Raw genomic sequence first — 15,132 nt, 5'->3', positions numbered from 1 at the left:
GTCACAGTGGAGAGGATAGCAAAGCCGCTTTCTCTGGAGAACGATGAACTTCCACATCCTCATCCAACCGGAGCATCATTGTAGCAACCTCTGCACCGGTGGATGAATTATGAAGTTGGCTGAGAGGGGTTGCTAAGGAACAACTGTATGTAAATGAGGGTCGGAGTCACCAGAGAGGGATGGAGCAATGGATGGTTTTCCAAGTAGATGTTTTTGTTTTTGCACAGTGATCTACCAGCAGAGAGTGGAAGTGAGAAAGGACCTGGGCCGTCTCACTCTTCTCACCCAGCCAGTGCCAAAAGAAATGCAGTCCTGGTGTCACAGATGCGGGCTTCAGACACCGGTGGGCTCCAACCAGAGCGAGCTGGCAGGCCCGGCAGAGCAGAGGAAGCCTGCCTCAACTGTCTGTACAGTTATGAGTTCCTCCTTGCACCCCACTTCCTGCCTAAGGACCCAGGGAAAGGTAGAGAGGAAGCGAAAGGGTAGGGTGTGAGAGGGGAATGGAAGTGGAGGAGTGTGTGAAGCTTAGAGCAGACGGCACAAAAAGCCCCTCTCAGGGTTTCTGGGAACCCAGCACCGTCTTCAAAGCCAGTGACTTTCAACACCTCTGTGACCATCAGCTTCCAGTCCGAGTCCCTTGGCCACCCTCTTCATTGAGGCAGGGGTTGTGCTGGTGGCGTTTACTGGTCAGCCCTTCTCACTGCAAATGGTTCTGCAAATGCAAGAACCATTTGCAGTGAGAAGCAATGGCGGGGTCTGTGGTTAAACAAAGGGTGCAGAACACGCAAACGGAGCAGGGCAGAGGAAGGCATTCATGGTGTCTCTTAACCAGGCTGAGGGCGACTGAGAGAAGCCCTGAGAGGTGGCTTGCCTCCTCCGACTTGGGTGACGAACCAACAGTTCTCTCTCTGTGCCTGGCTCATTCTTACTGGGAATAGTCCCTTTCTTTCTTGCCTGACCGGGGGGACAGAGACTCTCCGAAGTAGATCTGGAGTCGCTGTGCCTTCCCATCAAGCTGTGCTGTGAAGTGCTTGCTGGTAACGGGGGACCTTCCGTACAGCTGTGCTGTCTGTGCATCCTGTTCCTGGGACACTGAGTTTCACCAGCTTGCAGCAACATCTCCTCTAAGGGGGCTCCTGGTGTGTGCAATACAGACTGCACACATGGTCATCCATGGTCCCTAGTCCCCACCATATGGTCCAGACATATTATACTGATTCCCTGGAAAGCTATTTTTATATGCATTCTGTATTTGGGGATGGGTTCCAACATGAAGTCATAACCACTGGGTGAATTTCTACACAGTCAGCTAAAACCCTCTTATCAAGATTTCAGCCACCTTTGGCCTTCTCAATGCAACTTTTACAGCTGTCACACGGGCCAATGAGTCACCTGTGTGGACACTGCTGGTTATTTCCCATGATGGGCACAGCTGCAGCAAGTCAAGGGAAAATGGTCATCAGAAAGGAGGAGAGGGCTTCTGTTTTGGTAAATGTGGATGGTGAGGAAACCAACAGGTGGAGATACCGTGTGGCTTCTGTGGGCCCCTGTAGCTGCTACCCCCTGTATGTCAACTGAGGGAGTGGTATTGGCTGTCAGCTGAATTCCTTAAGTCTCCAAAGAGGTTGTAACTAATGGGGGGCCAGAGGGCAGGGCAAGCGGCAAGCCACTGGGCACTGGGTAAGAACAGAGACAGGGAGCTGGATGGGAAATGGGGCTTCCCACTCAGTTCCCTGTTTGTGGCCTGGGAAAGCTGTTGAGGATGGTCCAAAACCTTGGGATCCTATACCTGGTGGGAGAGCCAGAAGAAGCTCCTGGCTTCAGAGTGGTTTAGTTCGGCCACTATGGCCATGTGGGGAGTGAATCAGTGGATGGAAGATCTTTCTCTCTGCCTCTCCTTCTCTGTGTGTATCTGACTTTCCAACAAAAATGAATAAATCTTAAAAAAAAAAAAAGAATGTAGACAGGGTTGGTCTCTTGTTTGTAAGGTGTCATCACTCAGGCATTATCCTGGCAACTTTATACCTAACACAGGTCCCCTGCCTCACTGGAACAGAGCCCCAGGTGACTCCTGGGACGGACAGACTGGGAGCAAGGGTGAACCTAGCATGCTCCTTTACAAACAACAAGAGAAACCCCTGACCCTGGCTCAACAAAGGCATCTAGGTAGTCTGGGGCCATTTACAAATGCTACCAGACCACCCATGCTGGAGTCCCTTACAGAGCATGGTGCTGGAGGCTGGAGGAGGAGCTGCTGCGGTGGACAGGCTTGTCATCCGCAGTGCAGACTCTAATCCTAGCTGTCTCTGGGAAGCAGTGTCACACTGGACAAGCCTCACCTTCTCCACCTCTCAAAGGATGATTCTGGGGTCCAGTATTGTGGCACAGCATGCTAAGCCACTGCCGGCAACACCGGCATCCCACATGGGCACTGGTTTGAGTCCAGTTGCTCCACTTCTGATTCAGCTCCCTGCCAATGCTCCCAGGGAAACAGTGGAAGAAGGCTCAAGTGCTCGAGCTTCTGCATCCCACATGGCAGACCTGCATGAAGCTCCTGGCTTCCGGCTCTGGCCTGGCCCAGCCCTGGCTGCACTGCAGTCATTTCGGTGAGTGAACCAGCACATGGGTTCTATCTCCTTTTTCTAACTCTGCGTTTCAGAAAAACAAATCTTTTAAAGAAATTAAAATAAAAGAACAATCTTAGTTATGCTGAACATATCTTCTTCATAGAGCTGTTGAGAGCGTCTCCAAGGCAACATATGTGGAACAAACTTGGTAGATTGCAACATGCTCTAGCAACGCTTATTATTAAGCGTGATTTTATTACGGGCCCGGACCAAATGCTTTCTGGAACACACTGGCAGTTGTTTACTGAAAGCCAGGGGAGGGAGGGAAGAGGGAATTCCCTTAATGAGAACAATAGTTCCTAGCAAGTCTGTGGGAAGCCACGGTTCCACTGCAGGAGGGGGAGCCACCTGCAGCCTGGCTGCACCCCCTGCTGTCCACAGTTACACCTCCCTTCTGTCGGCACTGCTGTTGACCTGCTGCCGCAGCTGCTGGCCCTGGAAGAGCAGGGGACAACCGAAGGGCCTAGAATCTGCAGCCAAGGCGATGCGACCATCTATGTGGAGATGGGCCTGTTCGCTTAGGCTCTTGGAGCCTCTATTTGTAAGTCATAGCAGCTATTACTAAAAGAAAGTTCTCATGTGGCAGACAACACATTCAATGTTGATCTCACCTGCCCCTGGCAGTGTACCTGGTAGACACCCAAGTTACAGATGGGGACATACAGGATGGAGGTGCAGGGCCCTCAAACATCTGGCTCTGTGCAGCTCGGCCACCCACGACATCACTGAGCCCCTATCTTACACTCTGCGGCCACAACCCTCACGATCAACAGGCATCAGCAGCTTCTGCAGGTCGCGATGAGGGCTCCCTGCAGGCTCTGCAGTTTACTGAGGAGCCCCCGGCGAGCCACTCCATCTGAGATCTGGTACCCTCATCTTGATAGCGTCTGCCCAGAGCTGGACTAAGACGCAAGCCAGTGCCGTGGGCGTAGCTGGTGCTCGTCCAAGCTTTCCTTTCTCAGTGCTGTCCCTCTGCCCAGGCAGCTGTGGGGGACACTGCTCCCCCTGTGCAGCAAGGTTGTTCCTACGACATCAGGATTTCTCGGTGAGGTAGTGAGGGGGAAAAGCTGTGCCCTGTCAGGGCTGTAGGCAGCGGGGGCACTGACTGAGCGCAGGCTTGGCGCTTCTGTCTGTGAGGGCCCACAGTGCCTCCTTGTGGACAACTGGACCAACAGCAAACCAATCTCGCTGGGTTGAAGGACCTGGAGACCATTCTGGCTCCTTACACCCTGTGGACTCCTAGACAACACTCAGAAATGAACTCCGGGTTCTTACACCCTGTGGGCTCCTAGACAGCACCCGGAAATGATCTCCGGGTTCTTTCATCCTGTGGACAGCATCTGGAAATGATCTTTGTGTCCTTATACCCTGTGGGCTCCTGGACAGGCCTTGACTCCATACTTAAACCCACTGACCCTTCATTCATCCTGTGTCTAAGTCCAGAACCTTTCCTGGAGCTCCTCATTCTGCACCACGAACACTTGCCCTCTCTTGCTCTTCAGTAGGATGTGTGCCCCCTATCTCAATATGCCAAAATTAGACTGCACATTGCGTGGGACCAGCAGACCCCTCCTCCCTCCTCATGTTTCAGATTCAGCACTGGGCATATGATGAAGACCTAGGACACACCTGCTGAAGGAATGAATGACCCCATAGTGTCTTTCCCCTTAAACAGTTCCCAGAAAGATGAATAAAACTAGTACATTTTTCTCTCAGTTCTTCCTTTCACAGAGTATTGAAAAATACTGGGGCTATTGCAACAGCTCAATTGCTTGATCCTCTACCTTCAATATCCAGCATTGCATTCGGGTAACCAGTTCGTGCCCCACTACTCCACTTCTGATCCAGTTCCCTGCTTGTGGCCTGGGAAAGCAGTGGAGGATGGACCCACATGGGAGACCCCGAGGGGACTCCTGGCTCCTGGCTCCTGGCTTCAGATCAGCTCAGCCTCAGCCACTGTGCCCCGATTGTGCAGAGGGCAGGAACTTGGTCTCCTGCGGGCTTCTGCTCTGTGCTCTCTCCCACTGTTCAGTGCACACCGCCCCAGGCTGGGGTACACTCCTGGAATAAGCTCTCTTTCCACACTTTCTGCCTTGACTTTCCTTTAGCTATATGTGCATGTCACTCATGCGCCCCAGACCCACCCTGTGTTAATGCTCACGTAACACACCGCTGGGTTCTGTGCCCGGCTCTCCTCTGTGTTCGGTCTTCTCGCAAACAAACGGTGGCGTGCTCCAGACTCTGTTTTTGAATCCTACCTGAGCCTCTTCCGTCATGCACATTCCTGCACATTCTGTTTTCTCTTGCCTGTTTTGTGCTCATCTGTGATGTTTTTCTATCTTCTAATGCATGAAGGCACTCCGGCTTTCTTCCACCTGGGAGTCAGTCTGGAGGGGAACCCAGTATATTGTGACTCTGCTCTGTCACACAGACGTGGGAGTGGATCTGGCTTTGGGTGGCCCTTTGGTCAAGCTCCATGAAGGGACTCCAGGGCCTTCTGGGAAAGCTGGGGTTTCATGTCATCATGTCAGTGGACAGGGTTCTGGGACACTTAGAAGCGGGCAACATGCTGGGAACAGCCTGCTCCCAGTGAGGTCCGTGAGACCAGAGTCCCAGCCCTGACCTGGCCCTGCCTGGCTCCCACACCTCCTCTCCCCCGCTTTCCTCTGCTCCTAGCTTTTGTGTTGGCAGCTCACTCTGCTCCTGGGCCCTCCTTCTTGGGTTTCTGACGCGTCTCTCCATGACTACCAAATGCACTACAGAAACAGGGTGACACAGAGTTCAGTGGTGGGTGGAGGGCCCGGCCCCAGCTTGTCAGACCCAAGGCCCGCTTGCTGTGTGGATGCTCTGGGCCAGAGGAGTGGCCGCCTGCTGGGCTGCCTGCTACACTGCAAGGAGTACAGGTCCCCCAGGGGTTCCTTGCAGCAGCTTGGGTCAGTGACACACACATCTGTCAGTGCCACAGAGGAGGATCGTGTCTGCCCTAGGCACCTCAGTGCAGGCTGGGGTGGCAGGTGCCTGACTCTCAGAGCCACCTACCTCAAACTGGATCAGCACCGTGCCACTTTCGAGGCCCTTCTTGAGCTGCTCCATGGAGCCTGCCAGCGTGTCGCCACCCTCGGGACGCAGGGGGAGGAGCTGGTTCAGTTCATCTTCAGATCTGATCTCGGCAAGTGTGTGCACAGCTGCAAGGCACGAGATGGGGTGGATCCCCGCTTCCCTTACCAACTTGTCCTGGGGGTGCTGGGGTGCAGAGGGCTTGGCACTCTTTAATACAGGACCAAGCCCACGGCAATCATTTTCACCTAAGCCGCGACTTCCCAGCGAAAGATTCAATGTGTGTTAATCGCACAGACCATGCACTCATCTCTCTGGTTGGTGTTAAGGGACAGTGTCAAGCAAGAACAGGCTTCTGCCAACAGCAGGGAGTGGACAACAATGCTCTGACAGTAGCCATTCCTCGTCTGCTCTCTGGGACCTGGTCATTTTCCGCTTACTTCCTGCTGTTCCTCCCTGGGGTCTTTTCATGTACACTCAAACTGTGGCATCTGGGGGATGTGGCAGATGCCTGCTTATGTCCTACACTGAACTGCCTGAGTTCAAGTCCCTACCCCAGTCCAATTCTACCTTCCTGCTAATGTCAAGGCAATGGGTAGGCATGACAAAACACAACAAATCAATGCCCAAAGAGGCCCTGGTAGCAAAAAGGTCCCCCACCCCTGCGTGCCTGCCGCTCACTCTCCCATGGGAGACCTCAGTGGAGTGACTGGCTCCGAGCCTCAGCTCCTTGGCCACTACAGGCTTCTAGGCAGTGACTCAGCAGAAGGGAGTGCCTTTGTTCAAATAAAGAAATACAGCTGTTAAAGCTGCTACCAGCTGTGCCAGCATCCCATGTGGGAGCCAGTTTAAATTCCTGCTGCTCTTCTTCCAATCCAGCTCCTTGCCAATGATCCTGGGAAAGCACTGGAGGATGGGCCAAGTGCCTGAGCCCCTGAATCCACATGGCTCTTGGCTTCGGAATGACCCCGCTCTGGCTCTTGTAGTCATGTGGCGGGTGAGCCAGTGCCTGCAAGAGCTCTTCTTTCCCTCTCTGTAACTCTGACAACTCAATCTTAAGAAAGAAACGGGGTATGTTCCTGGAGAAACCTGGGGCAGTCCCAAGCTATCCCTGTAACTCCAGGTTGCTGGATCAGGCTCTGCCTTTCCAGCCCTGACCTCTTTCCTCCTCCTCCTCTGGTCAGGTTCTCTCTTCTGGTTGAACTCCATGTTGGTAAAAACAAGCCTTCCTTCCCGACCTTGCACGCTCATCCTTCCCACCTGCTTGGCTCTATTGTTTTTTTTTTTCTTCTGTAACCTCCCAAATCAATAACTTGGCAATTATTTCTGAACTTTCCCTTGCCACTCAGAGAGAAGTGGCTCCCTCACTCAGAGGCTCAGTATTGCCTGCAAGAGAACAGGGATATTGAAAGAAAGTGACCACATGGCTGCAGGGTGTCATCACAAAGTTGCCTCTGCGGTCACTCTCCCCCCTTCCCAGAAGAGGGAGTGAGTCTCTGGGCAGGAGACTTGTCCCCAGGGAGCTAACCTGGCGGAAGGGGCACAGGAACCTGGTATGCTACCTGGCTCCAGTGACCTCATTCCTCCAGATGCCAACAGCAGCTCAGCTCCTCTGTGCCATGCTGAGGACTACTGTCATAGCATGCTGCCTGTACTACCACGGACTTTTTAGCATTTTTCTTCCAATGAATTTGTTTCTACCAAAATGTTTACTTAAGCAAGAAACGTATTACTAGAAAGCCAGCTGCTCTGTCAGCTCCTAGTCTCTGCACATTGGAATCCTTCTCCTGAAGCAGGTGTCTGCCCACCCGGCTCCGCAGGGCCCAGAGGGGGATGGGTGGGAAGGACTTGCCTGCTGGTCTCTCCCTGAGACACCAGCCAGCCACAGGTGCACCAGCGTGAGGGCTTGCCTGCTTGTTGCTGCTGGAGAGCAATTCCCTGCCAATCACATGGGAGGTGGGGCAGCCCCGCCACCTCTGGGACTCTGCTGCCCCATGCTCTGTTCTCGGCTTGGGAAAAACACCACTAAGCTCTGAGGAGAGTCACGAGCCTGGGGAGGATGATGACACAGAGCAACTGGCGCACAGTGAGCCCCCTGCTGTGTGCTGGCCTGTGGCTGCTGGGATTTGGGTGGTGGCACCTGCACAGCTGAGGAGGTGGGGTCGGGGCTTGTCCTGCTGGCTCTGGGCTGGGGGCTCTGGGGAGGCAGACAAGCAGCAGAGCAGGATGGGGCTGCCTCTACACAGGCGGCTCTGGGTCTACACGTGTGGCAGCATCTACATAGGAAGAGCTGTGTCTACACAGGCGGCTCTGCATCTACACGTGTGGCTGCGTCTACACAGGCAGGCCTGTGTCTACACAGGTGGGGTTGCGTCCACATGGGTGCAGGGGTGGGGCAAGGATGCGTAGCCACATTCCATCCTCATGGCCAGTGCTGTTCAGGCTGCATGGGAGGCCTTCAGGGACATGGCTTGTTATGGCACAAGCGTAGCAACAAAAGCAGCAATGACAGCCCATGGAGGGCCAGCCCAGGCTGGGAGGCATTCCAGGTGCTTTTGGCCCTACAGGTCATCAAGTCTCCCTAAGAACTGGGGGTGGGGTGTGGTGGGAGAAGACATGCCAGGTGCTTTTGGCCCTACAGGTCATCGAGTCTCCCTAAGAACTGGGGGTGGGGTGTGGTGGGAGATGAGATTCTAGCTGCGCTCCTGTTACCCTGCCTGGAAATGGAGCTGCAGGCAGTGTGGAACTTGCTCTGGCTCCCCCAGTGCGGCACAGGAGGCAAAGCTGGGGTCACCAGCACCAAAGGCTGGTGCTGGCCCCACTTTCCTCTGTGCCAAGGCATGGGTCAAAGGTAACCAGCTCCTTCTAAAGGGTTCAGGAAAGGCAAAGATGTGCTGGGGCGTGGGAGCAACAGGGAGAGGCTCCGGCCCTGTGTAGGAGAACGGCGGGTGCAGACCACCAAGCCAGGCCTCCTGGGACCACGAAGCAGACACCTGAGCCGTGATGTGAATATTCCTGATTTTCACCAGTACATTCCGGGATGTAGCCCTCTGCCCCACCACATACACACACTGGTGCACCCATGGGGGTGCCTCCTCCCCGACAGGCGGGCAGGGGGCGGAGCAGTTACCTTTTCGTCGGATCACCAGGGCCAGCTCCCGTGAGTGCGACTCCCGGCTGGCCTTGATGAACATCACCACTTGGTCATGCGTGTGCTCGGAGATGTCCCGGCCGTTGATGAACACGATTTGATCCCCTTCGTTCAGCTTAGGAATGCAGGTGTCGGCCTGTGTGCAGGGGAGGAGCGAGTTCCCGCGGTTACCAGGATGCAGTCCTTGGGGAGGTCTGGCAGAAGGCACTGCGCTCTCATCCCTTACAGCTGGGCTGCTGGGGCTCGCTTGTGCTGGGTGGCAGTGGGACTTGGAAGGCTAAGCCAGCTATGGGAGCCCATCACACTATCCACTATGTAGCTGCCTTTGGATTTTAAGGTGGACAGCTAGAGATGGATAGAAGGAAATGTGTTCTGTAAGGGGGCCTTGGTAAAGGCAGAACGCACCGGGGAGAGGAGAGATGAAGAGGCTGTAGCCAATGGCAGAGCCTTCTCAGAATCCTACAGCGACAAGAGTGAACCCCAAGCTGATGTCTCAAACACTCCCTGGCAGCTGGCACAGTAACTCTGATGTTCTGCTCCACAAAAGCCAGTGATGGGAAAGGTACCCAGGGAAGGTGGGTACTGTCATCATCCACAGCAAGATGACTTGGACACCTTATGAACAGCCAAGACAGTATTTTAGGAGGAAAAGAAAAGAAACGATCTTAGGAGGCCTCAGGAGAGAGCTGGGAGCATGGGGTGCGGGGCGTGGGGCTGACGGTGAGGTGGTGGGACCAACACAGGGTCCACATTTCTACTCAGAGCAGCCTGTTTCCTCCAGTTGAGGCACCACTACTCCAAAAGCAAACAGGCCCACGAAGTCACCCTGGGGCCTTGCCACAGATGCAGTTCTGCCTCAGCAGCCTGGGCTCGGAGCTGACAGTCTCTGCGCCTGACAAGATCCCTGCCTATCTGACAAAGACCCCGCACATCTGAGCGGGATCCTAGGTGATGCAGGTGTCCAGTTTCCTCCACCGAGCCAGAAAGTTTTGGAAAACCTATCTACATAGGCATAGTTATACATTCTTTTGCTACCACGAAAAAGCAATCCCCTTAATAAAGCAACCCTGCAACACACACACAAGAAAGAGAAACCTGTTAGGATTCAGACAGGGGAACGAACAGGTGACACATTTACTCACAGGTGACTCGGGGTTTATCCTGGAGACCACGAGCGGCATCTTCTGATCCACTCCTCCCTGTGATCATTTTAAAGCAGAAAATCAAGTGAGCCGTTCCTGGCCACGAGACCCAGGGAGACCAATGAAGGCAGGGCTGGTGGCCAGGAGGGGGCTCCTATTTCAGGCTCTGCAATGAATCCCAGAGCTCATGGCCCTTCTGGAATGAGAGAAGACCCTGATCCCTCTGTGCCTGCAGGGAGAACCAGGAGAACTGGCAAGGCTGGGAAGCCACCTTATGCCACGCCACAGCCCAGGAAGCTAAGGTATACCTGCAAGGGCGAGCTCCTACAATCTTTTATTTGAGTGTCAGAGAGAGAGAGGATTGTATCTCATGCTCCCTCCCTATCCACTAACTTCCCACAGCCCCACAATGGTTGGAACAGCAGTGCTGAAGCCAGGGCTCAGGAACTCCATCTAGGTCTTCCCACGTGGGTCACAAGCACTCAACTCCAAGCCAGCCCCACTGTCTCCTAGGGTCTACACCAGCAGAATGAGGTTGGAGTAGAAATAAGGACAGGCACCGAACCCAGGCACTCCTAATGTGGGAAGTGGACATCTGACTGGCATAATGGTCAGGTCAGATGACTGCCACTGGTTGCTTTCTGTGACTGCCCAGGCCATGGTCCCAGCACTGCTGGGGAAGGGGGCTCCCAGAAGGGCTGCAGCCTCAGCAGAGCTCCAGCTCCATGAGCGCTCACAAGGGGTGCAGGTCCCAGGAGGCCACACGCCTGTGCTTGCTGTGCTCTGCAGCAGGGTGGCTCGGGACTTTGCCTGCAAAGGGCCCAGAGAGGAAATGTTTTGGGTCTCATGGACAGGAGGCTTCTGGTGCACCTGCTGTGCCGAGCCAGCCTGGGGGAACAATGCAGCGGGGAGCTCACCTGCCTTCCCAACAATGCCTTTCACAAAGACCCAGAGGATCTAGTCAGCAGCCAGGCCCTGCTAGAGACAGCCAGGAGAGAAGGGGCGTGCTACACCCCGATGCAGCAGCTTGAGCTGCACTGAGGCCTGCACTGTAAGCCCTGGCCGAGCTAAATATCCAGATTCACCTGCAAGGTGGGCTTTACAACAGATGTCGCTGCTGATGCTAAGAACTCAGGAAGGCGGCATGACCAGCGTGCAAGGTCAGCACCAGGCCCAGAGAAGGCACTGGGCTTCGCTGCTGCTCATTCCAAGGGCTGAGCCGATCTCCTCGGCTAGTTCAGGAAGTCAAAAGCTCCTCTGAAGACAGGCCTCTGGCACGAAGGGCCCTAATAAATGTGGATGCAAACCTTCAGGTTAAATCCGAACTTCCCATCTTCATCTGGCGTGATCCGGATTAGGACCAGGTAGCCGTCACTGCTGTCATTCTGGAAAACATTCAAAAGTGGTCAGTCATGGTGCTTCTGGCTCTGGGTGCAGACGTGGGGCCAACAGAGCCAGGGTGGTGCACTCACCTTGTCACAGTAGTACTGGCTGCCGTCCTCGGTGGAGGCCCCTCGGCTGGCCCTGTGAGGGTCCTCTGAGACCTTCTGGTCCATGCCGTCAGGGGAAGAGGAGGAGGAGCCTGGAGCGTTTGAAGACACAGAACTGGATGACTTCTGCGTCAGGCAGCTTGGGGCTGGATTGTTCTCGGATAAGCTCCTTCATCATGGGGAAGGAGGAAAGATTTTAATCACTGGGTCGGTGTCGGTCACTTGCACAAGCATTGCTGATGGGGCGCATGGGGGGGCAAAGGCTGGCAGCTCAGGTGGGCACAGGTCCCTGGTAAGTGCAGCAGAGCCACAAGGCCCAGCCCCATGTCGTCTGGTTGCCCTCACTCTCTTCTGTCTCACCTCCAAAGCCTCCCACTAACAGGAGAATGGGATCAACATTCAGGCACCTCCGGGTACTTGGCTCTCCTGGCCGCTCAAAAGGCCCTGAGAGGTAGGTCTAGGTGGTGCTGCTGACACAGGTGCTGCCTGGCAAGCTCCCCAATGCACCTGCCTCCATCTCCCCTGTAGGCAACCTCCCCTCTCAGTCCCTGCTTCAGGAGACTCTTGGCCACCCTGTATCCCATCCCCAGTGCGTCTGCTCTGCCTGTGACACTCCGAATGGTCCGGGCGGAGGCCATGTTTTTCATGTTTTTCATGTTTTTCTACCTGGGAGAGATCCTCAGGTGTTTTACAGCTGCCCTGCCCTGCCCAATGTGATCATGTGGGCTACCGAAATGAAGCCTTCCTCTGACCAGTTCAGCCAGGCACATGCCTGATGCTGGCACGGGATGGCAATGGCTACAGGAGCATTCTGCCATATAGGAAGTCCTGTTGGACAAGTCCATCCCATACACTGACAGCTGATGAGAGCTAAACAGACCCCTATGGTCACCTGGTGACCCCTATGGTAACCAGGCCCAAGTCCCATTTCACAGGCCCTGACATAGGTCAAGAGAGGCTAGAGACTCAGACAAGGCTCCAAAGGGCTGCCAGGACCAACACCTGTCCCTGCCCCCCACCCCAGTCTCTTCCAGAGTCACATGCCTGGCACAGGTGCCTGAAGCCACCTACAAAGATGGGGTTCTTTCCAGTCAAGACCCTGCCCCATTCTAACCTTATACAAGGCAGAGCGACAACGGAAGTGGGCACACATGGAAACTTAGCTAAGGCAAAACCAGGCAGGAGGCAGCTGCCTTTGCCTCTTACTAAACACTTTTCCAGCTCTTCTCTGTTTTTCTCTTAAAAACTAGGCTTCATTGTATCCTAGAGGGTTCAGAGCAGCTTGATTTAAACAAGAAATGTGCATCGTATTCACAACATTATTCACAACCTTGACTTTCATCTGAATAAAACATTGGGACATTGGGCAACTGACTGAAGCAGAAGCATTGCTATGAGCAAGCCATTATCAAAGGGAAAGTTTGGCCTTGTGGTCCTAAGTAGTCAGTCGAGGGAAGGCTTGTGATGAATTTCAGAGAACTGAATTCAGTTTCCCAGCCCAAATGAGACTTCAATTAAAAGGATGCCAAAAAGACAACATACCCTGCAAGGCAGCTTTGCTGGGACTTACTGTTTACAAGAGCACCATCTAGTGGCAGAAGGGGCAACTGTTACACTCAAGTGGCAAACTGTACTTGGTGCCACAGGTATGGACTTGACCAGAAGTTGTGAAGGATGCTCGCCCATCTGTAACGTCCCTGAGAGGGGAGAGGAGTGGCTGGAAGCAATGGCAAGGGCAAGGGGTATGTGGGAAAAATCAGAAAAGCAAGGCTACGATACAGAGGTGCATGGAGTAGTCATTTCAATAAAACGGCGGTGGATTTTTCTATTCGCTATGTCTTTTTAAACTCCATAATTTGTGGATTTCATTGTATGAGGCTTTAAGGTATATTTCTTTACCTTGTTAGTATGCAAGCAATTAACAAAGAACTTTTTTTGCACTATAAAACTCAAAGATCTGGGCCCGGCGCCATGGCCTAGCGGCTAAAGTCCTCAGTCTGAACGCGCCAGGATCCCATATGGTCGCCGGTTCTAATCCCGGCGGCCCTGCTTTCCATCCAGCTCCCTGCTTGTGGCCTGGGAAGGCAGTCGAGGATGGCCCAAAGCCTTGGGACCCTGCACCCACATGGGAGACCCGGAAGAGGTCCCCGGCTTCGGATCGGCGCAGTACCGGCCGTTGCGGTCACTTGGGGAGTGAATCATTGGACGGAAGCTCTTCCTCTCTGTCTCTCCTCCTCTCTGTATATCTAACTCTGTAATTAAAAAAAAAAAACACCTCAATGATCTATCCAGAATAGCGCAGTATTTAAAGATAATGGTATGCTACTAAACTATTAGGACAATCAGTGCAACGCTCAAGCCCCAGCTTGGCTTCTAAGAGGGGTCGGAGAGACTTCTTGGAGCTAATGAAGTAGTGAATCACGTGGCTGCGATTCGGCCTGACGGACCGTGGACATTCTGGTGCACAGAATGGGCAGACAGACGGTGGGAGGGGGCCTTGGTGTGGGAAGAAAAAGTAGCTGGAGGGCACGGCACTAGGATGCCAAGAAGGAAGACCCCCAAGAGCGGGGCCAGAGCCCAGGTGCTGCTGAGGAAAGCCACTGTGGAGGAGAGCAGACGGGACTGTGGAATTGGGGTCCCCTGGGGGGAGGAGCAAAGGAAGGCAGAAGTCATGGCGAGTAGCACAAAGCCAGTGACTGGGAAGGGGGATGGGGAGGGCAGACAAGAGCAAGGGGTCTGTCCCAAGTCAGGAGGAGGGGAACCCTGCCGAGTTTTGTTGTGATCGACCAGAGTCAGAGCGGCCAGCGTGGGGCCGATGGCCAGTGGGCCACTGGGACACGGCCTTCGCGGCACAGTTCCCTGGGCACTCAGTTCCTTTCCTGATGTGGAATGACGGCCTCTGAGTCTGCGCCTACGCAGCCCCTGAGCTGCCAGACACCTCCAAGTCAAGAAGGCACCTGCTGACCCTCAGCCCACTCACTCCTGGATGCCCTGGTGAGATGTCCGCCCCGTCTTGATCCTGGGTGGCACCCAGCATGCCGCCCTGCTCACTGACATCACAGTAACTTTGAGATGCAGGCACATATCGTGTGAGGTTGCTCCTGTGATGTGGTTGTGAAAGCCGAAGTTGGTGGCACCCCACTGTGAACACCTGGGAGCCCCATGCTGTCCCATCTTTCCTGTCCTCTGTCCAGACACTGGTATATCCGGCCATCTATCTAAATCATCACTTAATTCTTGCATCTACCAAGTGCCAGGTAATTGTGCCAGGTTCAGGGGAAAGACAGGTAGCAGAGGCCCCAGTACTTGGGCCATCCTCTGCTGCCTTCGCAGGCACATTAGTGCAGACCTGGACTGCAAGTGGAGTGTCCAGAACTCGGTGTCACAAACAGTAGCTTAATCCACCATGCCACAATGGTGGACCCAACCAACTGTGTTCTTACTAACCACATCGGAGACCTATATGAGTTCCTGGCTCTGGGGTATGACCTGGCCCAGCTGTGGCTGTATTAGACATTTTGGGAGTGAATTACTATACGGGAATTCTCTCTCAAAAAAATAAATGTTTAAAAAGCCAGTCTTTTGCATACCACCCTCATCTGCCCTGACATTTGTTTCTGGCAGCTTCTGTTCTGTACGTCACTGTCCCTCTCTATCATCTGGGC

General features: G+C 54.1%; 1 protein-coding gene across 6 annotated transcripts in view; it reads right to left on the bottom strand.

Annotated features, from left to right (window-relative positions):
• PTPN3 (protein tyrosine phosphatase non-receptor type 3) overlaps positions 1–15,132 on the bottom strand; it is a 103,931-nt gene that overhangs the window by 14,554 nt on the left and 74,245 nt on the right. For all 6 annotated transcript variants that reach the window (XM_058672304.1, XM_058672302.1, XM_058672303.1 and 3 more), the window contains 5 exons: positions 11,450–11,636; positions 11,285–11,362; positions 9,978–10,034; positions 8,815–8,971; positions 5,667–5,812 (listed from right to left, as the gene is read on the bottom strand). In XM_058672304.1, the coding sequence (XP_058528287.1) occupies positions 5,667–5,812; positions 8,815–8,971; positions 9,978–10,034; positions 11,285–11,362; positions 11,450–11,636 (625 nt within the window). The remainder of the gene's footprint in view (positions 1–5,666; positions 5,813–8,814; positions 8,972–9,977; positions 10,035–11,284; positions 11,363–11,449; positions 11,637–15,132) is intronic.

This window comes from Ochotona princeps, chromosome 14 (genome assembly GCF_030435755.1).
Source record: "Ochotona princeps isolate mOchPri1 chromosome 14, mOchPri1.hap1, whole genome shotgun sequence".
Classification (NCBI taxonomy): Eukaryota; Metazoa; Chordata; class Mammalia; order Lagomorpha; family Ochotonidae; genus Ochotona; species Ochotona princeps.
Note: the sequence above shows the minus strand (reverse complement) of the source record. Positions and strands in the feature narration are given on the sequence as shown.